This window comes from Brassica napus, unplaced genomic scaffold (genome assembly GCF_020379485.1).
Source record: "Brassica napus cultivar Da-Ae unplaced genomic scaffold, Da-Ae ScsIHWf_35;HRSCAF=64, whole genome shotgun sequence".
NCBI classification, from domain to species: Eukaryota; Viridiplantae; Streptophyta; class Magnoliopsida; order Brassicales; family Brassicaceae; genus Brassica; species Brassica napus.
The window spans coordinates 197,136-203,306 of NW_026016440.1; the positions used below are offsets into that span (position 1 = coordinate 197,136).

Below are 6,171 nucleotides of genomic sequence, written 5' to 3' on the forward strand. Positions count from 1 at the left end.
TGTATTTAATTGAAAATCTTGAATTGCCTTATTTCTAGTTGTGTATTCAAACATTCAACCAATATAGCTAACACAATTAGAAACTATTCAAATAAAGAATGAGAATATTTTATAAACTGACAAAAATCTGAGACAAGACATCAATCTAGTTCTGAGAGACTAGAAAGAAGAACAAAGTAAATAGTAATAGTAAAATAGATTCAGAGCTTAGTTTAGAGCCTATCAATCTCATCATCACCAAACTCAAAATAGTCCTGACCACATTCAACGTCATCCTCCACATCAAACACATCAGCAACCCCTTCGTTAAGACGAAGGTCACGAGGAAGCTCATCACAACTCTTGAGAAAACGAGCTTCGTCAGGAGTATACTTATGGATGATGTCAGCTTTGGTGTCGTTGTCCATATCCATCCTTAGTCCCACAAGAATAACGTCACCAGCGCTAATCCAAACCTTCTTGTGCATCTTACCTCTGATGTGACACATCCTTGTGATTCCATCTATGCACTTGGCTTCGCACCGTCCGTTGCCACACATGCGGAGAACTATAGCGTATTCTTGGCCGTCTTCTTTGAATATGATCTCTCGTTTATCGTCGTCTGCTTCTTTTTTTCCTCTCTTAATGTTCTTTCCTCCTTTTCCTTTGTTCTTCGGCATGATTTAAAAACCTAAAGTGTAAAGAGCTGAGCTTAGATATGAACTTGCTGTGCTCTCTTCTCTCTTTCTGTCTTTATTGCTCGTTGATTATTTAGGGGACGTCTTCTTTTATACCCAAAGACGTGCTTCATAATTTCCTTTTCACAATTGAAATCAACTTTTCCATTTTTTTTGTCTTTGCCAATTCTTATTGCTCAGTTTCCTTTTATCTTCTTATAGAAAATAAGAAACTAGGTCAGAGAGAGACTTTAAAGCCCATCTTGTTTCGCTAGAGAGTTATGTGGAACTATTATCTATAGATTGATTTGCTTTTCTTGACCTAAAAAAAGGGTAAAAAGATATTAATTGGCTTGATCCTTTTTCTAGTGAATTTTAGATTCTCCGTGTAGCTATAAAGCTTGCGGAGCAAGCAATATCAAATCTTTGTCGAAATCAAGTTGGTTTACATAGTTATAATGCCGACTCGATTATCGTAGTTAAACGGGTTTGGTCGTCTACGCATAACCGGTTTATGCCCATCAAATCACGCAAAACCATCTTTTCAATTATTTATTAGAAAAATAATTCTCAGTTCTTGTTTTCTCCCGTAACACACCACATACAAAATACTTACGACTTATTTTAACATAGTCGGACGTTTCGTGTGGTCTTCAAGCCATCCAAAATCTTGGAATGGACATGAAAAATGAGACTAGCTATGGGAATGTAAAAACAAAAAACTAATCAGAAAGTAACCTTAATAAACTAGATCCAAGAACTCAAAAAAGTTTGATAGATTCCGCTATCATAATTATATATATTGTACACTAACACTTGGTACTTCTCTAATCTAGCGGAACGTGCTAGGGTGATAGGTTGTATGAAGCTAGATAGGATTTTTTAGAAAAGGGTTATTTTGTTCGTTGCTTAAAATCAAAATCGTATTCCCATTTCCGAGCTGAATTTATAAAAATTTATTTAAAAAAGCACTCAAGTTTTGCGAATCTCTCAAGTTATAAGTACAGTATAGTCCTTGAACCTATACATGTCCTTTAGGAATGTGCAACAAAAACTCTAAACATTCACAACACCATAAGTACTAAAATGCTTTCAAGACTCAAAAACCACATTACCAAAGCTAACTAAGTCTTTTGATATTTCAAAGATAATACACCCAAATAAAGTTGACCCCCCCGGGAAGTCTGTTGATTGTTCCGTTTAAATTTACTTCCTTGTCTGAAAGACGAAATATATCATATGTATGTAGATGTTCTGCTTAAAATTAACTGTTTAGAGAAAAGTTGAGTAAAATTTGTTAAACTGTAATGTGATATAGTCATCATATTATTTGAAGACATCTCTTTCCGTAGAACCGAACTATTTTGTGTGAACCCCTAATTTGATGTAAGCAATATTAATCTTGCACACTGGTTGTTGATCCATCAATATCATCAAATTTATAATAAACATTTTAAGCTTTTACATCACATTCAAGATTTAACAAACCGGATACACACAACACGATCACCAATTAAAATCACTTTCCAGGGACGAAGTTGGTAGCAAAGGCCCATGCGTTGTTGTTGACTGGATCAGCCAAATGGTCAGCAAGATTCTCCAAAGGTCCCTTTCCAGTGACGATGGCCTGTACAAAGAATCCAAACATGGAGAACATAGCCAACCTTCCGTTCTTGATCTCCTTCACCTTCAACTCTGCGAAAGCCTCTGGGTCAGCAGCAAGGCCCAACGGGTCGAAGCTACCTCCTGGGTAAAGCAAGTCCTCTGCTTTTCCCAATGGTCCGTCTCCAGCGACTCTGTAACCCTCAACAGCTCCCATGAGAATCACCTGCGTTGCCCAAATGGCTAAGATGCTCTGAGCGTGGACCAAGCTCGGGTTGCCCAAGTAGTCGAGCCCTCCTTCGCTGAAGATCTGCGAACCGGCCTTGAACCAAACCGCTTCTCCGAACTTCACTCCATTGCGAGCCAAGAGCTCAGGGAAAACACAGCCTAGGGCTCCAAGCATGGCCCATCTGCAGTGGATAACTTCTAGCTCACGGTTCCTGGCGAAGGTCTCGGGGTCAGCGGATAGACCAGCGGTGTCCCATCCATAGTCGCCAGGGAACTCTCCGGTGAGGTAGCTCGGGGGCTCTCCGGAGAATGGACCCAAATACTTGACCCTGTCGGATCCGTACCATGGGCTGCCTGATGGACCAGTGGGTTTGACGGTTTTACGCATGGTGACACGGCCGGTTCCAAAGACTTCAGACACAGCCGGAGCAAGCTTCACGGCCTTCCCGGCCAAAGCGGGAGAGGAGAGAGCCATTGTAGAGGCGGCCATTGCTGTTAGAGTGTGGTGCAAGTAAAAGGTTTTTAGATAACTTGATGAATTGGATGCTTTGGTTACGGTGAGGTTGCCATGTATTTATAATCTGAATGGCTAAAGGTTAACCTTCAAGATTCATTTTGCTTATCTCTTGATATCAGTATCTTGATTTCTATTGGTTGAAGTTTAGATTTTTCTTGTCTTGCTGAGCTAGCATTGGCTGGTCCCATTAGATATCTCGTAGAGTCTGAGCAATATTAGAGTAACCATTGATAATCTGCCACGTGTAAATCTGACGTAATTCTATCCGTTTGAAACGTATCAGCATCAAAAGGTGATTCACACAAAATATCATTATGTGTGGCTATAAACTCAAAGCTGCCATTGTACAGATCACAAGTGTCATTCATTGCAACTAAAGAATCTAGCAAAAGCTGGTGGCGACACATAGGACAACTAATAGACCAATCCAAAATCTCATAGGCCAATAAGAAAAGAGATACGGATACTTCACAGATAACAAACCTTACTCGTAACACACCTATAAAACAGATCTATATCCCGACCATTCTCAATCACTCTCACCGGTCACAAAAAAAAACATAAAAACAAAAAAACAAGAAAAGTTCTAATGGCTGCTTCAACCATGGCTCTGTCCTCCCCTGCCTTAGCCGGAAAGGCCGTGAAGCTCTCACCAGGAGCCTCAGAAGTCTTTGGAACCGGCCGTGTCACCATGCGTAAAACCGTCAAACCCACCGGTCCATCAGGCAGCCCATGGTATGGATCCGACAGGGTCAAGTACTTGGGTCCATTCTCCGGCGAGCCCCCAAGCTACCTTACCGGAGAGTTCCCCGGTGACTACGGATGGGACACCGCTGGTCTATCCGCTGACCCCGAGACCTTTGCAAGAAACCGTGAGCTAGAAGTTATCCACTGCAGATGGGCCATGCTTGGAGCCCTAGGCTGTGTTTTCCCTGAGCTCTTGGCTCGTAATGGAGTGAAGTTCGGAGAAGCGGTTTGGTTCAAAGCCGGTTCACAGATCTTCAGCGAAGGAGGGCTCGACTACTTGGGCAACCCGAGCTTGGTCCACGCTCAGAGCATCTTAGCCATTTGGGCTACTCAGGTGATCCTCATGGGGGCTGTTGAGGGTTACAGAGTCGCTGGAGACGGACCACTGGGAGAAGCCGAGGACTTGCTATACCCAGGAGGCAGCTTCGACCCGTTGGGCCTCGCTGCTGACCCGGAAGCTTTCGCCGAGTTGAAGGTGAAGGAGATCAAAAACGGAAGGTTGGCTATGTTCTCCATGTTTGGATTCTTTGTACAGGCCATCGTCACTGGAAAGGGACCTTTGGAGAATCTTGCTGACCATTTGGCTGATCCAGTTAACAACAACGCATGGGCATTTGCCACCAACTTCGTCCCCGGAAAGTGAGCGAGTAAAAAGCTTAGCAAGAGAAAGATAGTTCGTTTGTGATGTTTCTTTTAAGTAAATTTGTGAAATTTCCATTGTCGTACCATTGTATTATTTATACATTGAACCTCGTTTTCTCAATTCTGTTGGCGTTTTAACAAAAGACTCTTAATGAATGATCTGTTCTTGTACAAAACTTCACGCAATTGCAGATGATGTATGTATGTTCTGTATTTTGTGACAATATGTAGCAATACAGCCGAACAAAAAGGCAAATGAAACTATATAATAAACAAAACTCATGGCAAAATTACAACAGAAAAGAAAGAAAAGGTGTGTCCTATGATACTTCACTTTCACCATTTCTGAAACTTCTCTGGTTCTAATTTGCCCAAAGGTGCTTCAGTTGGCAAGCTTCAGAAATAACTGATTCTTGAAAACAAATCTTATTGTCGATGTGAGACGTGTGTTGTAATTATTTAGCAAGTTTGACATAGAAGATTCATGTTTTCCACATGTTTATAGTCCCTCCTGTAAATGTTATGTTCGTTCTAGTGTGTCAAGCGCGCATTCTAATATCAACAATGGCTGCAATGGAGAAGGAGTAAGTACATGGTTAGTGTGGGATCTGGAGAAGAATGAGAGCGGTAAGATATAAACAGAATGAAAAGGCAGCTCCGGCGAGGACATTGTGGAGCAGTCTGTTGTCATCTTTTGTGGATATGAAAACAGATTTTAACGTATTGGTTAGCTCGAAAAGCAGGTGAGACACCTGAAGAAAAAATAAATCAAGAGTACAAATTATATAATGTAGAGTTGACAAGGGCATAGATTCTACTTTTGCTTTACCAAGACATAGATGGCCGTGGTGAGCATGAAGTTGAGCATTGGGTAGTCTGGAATGATGGATAATAGCCACTTAGGCACATTCGATCTGCAGCACATACAATTTTTGATTAATTTTCATTCGTAAATCAATGAAACAAATGGTTTCTTGCCTACTTTTCGGGAGAAAGTAAACAGTTACTTTCTGACCTTAACCAGATGTAAAACTGAGATATATAGGTCTCTAGTGTAATCTTTCCGAGCCACGTAGGAAGATCATGACAGTTGTGTCTTATCAGAGATATGTACATAGTAACACCAAGCTTAATTGAAATGGAGTAAGAATGAGAAACATACGCAAATAGTGTAAGGGAGAAATTTCGCAGCTGTTGTGTGGAGTTTCGCAGACAGATGTACACACTGGAACAACAGAATCAGAGCTTAAGTCAGAATCCAGAAAGGAAGACTGCCTCAAGATTTGACGTTTTGAGTGACAGAAGGGTTTTTATACTAACGTTATTGGAATCCACGATGTGTAGGGGTGATATTTGTTGTATGTAACCTTCTCAAGCCTGTAGATGTATTCGTACCACAGGTAACCAAACCTGAAAAATAATAAGGAAACAACTTAGCCATCAAAACATTATCAAATACATAAGATCAAGAAACCAAACTCACGAATGAGGAAATTGCAGTTATGCTCGTCTTGATCCAGATCCAGAAATTGCAACTTAGCTATTGGATATACTTGACTTATACGATAACCTCAAATCTAGGAATATCTCTTTTGTATATATCCTTAGTATATGCTAAGTATATTCCTCTGTCATGTACCTATATATATTGTACGTTGATCATTCAATAAATTCTCTCTCAAATCCTATATGGTATCAGAGCTTAGATCTCTCTTTTCTTTTTGAGTTTTTCTTTCGACTCTCTCTAACACAAACATGTCGAGTGAATCTTCACACAAC

At 40.6% G+C, this 6,171-nt stretch overlaps 3 protein-coding genes across 3 annotated transcripts; 1 reads left to right on the plus strand and 2 right to left on the minus strand.

The window, feature by feature from the left end:
* Positions 1–92: 92 nt before the first annotated feature.
* Positions 93–1,228, minus strand: LOC125603609 (eukaryotic translation initiation factor 1A-like). Its single transcript, XM_048774494.1, has one exon. The coding sequence runs from the start codon at positions 657–659 to the stop codon at positions 213–215; it is 447 nt and encodes a 148-aa protein (XP_048630451.1). The 5' UTR covers positions 660–1,228; the 3' UTR covers positions 93–212.
* Positions 1,229–2,072: 844 nt separating this feature from the next.
* On the minus strand, positions 2,073–3,123 carry LOC106447497 (chlorophyll a-b binding protein 1, chloroplastic-like). The gene has a single exon (XM_013889431.3). It carries the CDS (start codon positions 2,974–2,976, stop codon positions 2,176–2,178), a length of 801 nt encoding a protein of 266 aa, XP_013744885.2. The 5' UTR covers positions 2,977–3,123; the 3' UTR covers positions 2,073–2,175.
* A 371-nt stretch (positions 3,124–3,494) lies between these two features.
* LOC125603606 (chlorophyll a-b binding protein 1, chloroplastic-like) lies at positions 3,495–4,513 on the plus strand. The gene has a single exon (XM_048774492.1). It carries the CDS (start codon positions 3,593–3,595, stop codon positions 4,391–4,393), a length of 801 nt encoding a protein of 266 aa, XP_048630449.1. The 5' UTR covers positions 3,495–3,592; the 3' UTR covers positions 4,394–4,513.
* The last annotated feature ends 1,658 nt before the right edge of the window (positions 4,514–6,171 follow it).

What these genes read in the sequence shown, in the direction of transcription:
- LOC125603609 (XM_048774494.1), bottom strand. Translation starts at nt 659, where the DNA reads ATGCCGAAGAACAAAGGAAAAGGAGGAAAGAACATTAAGAGAGGAAAA.
- LOC106447497 (XM_013889431.3), bottom strand. Translation starts at nt 2,976, where the DNA reads ATGGCCGCCTCTACAATGGCTCTCTCCTCTCCCGCTTTGGCCGGGAAG.
- LOC125603606 (XM_048774492.1), top strand. Translation starts at nt 3,593, where the DNA reads ATGGCTGCTTCAACCATGGCTCTGTCCTCCCCTGCCTTAGCCGGAAAG.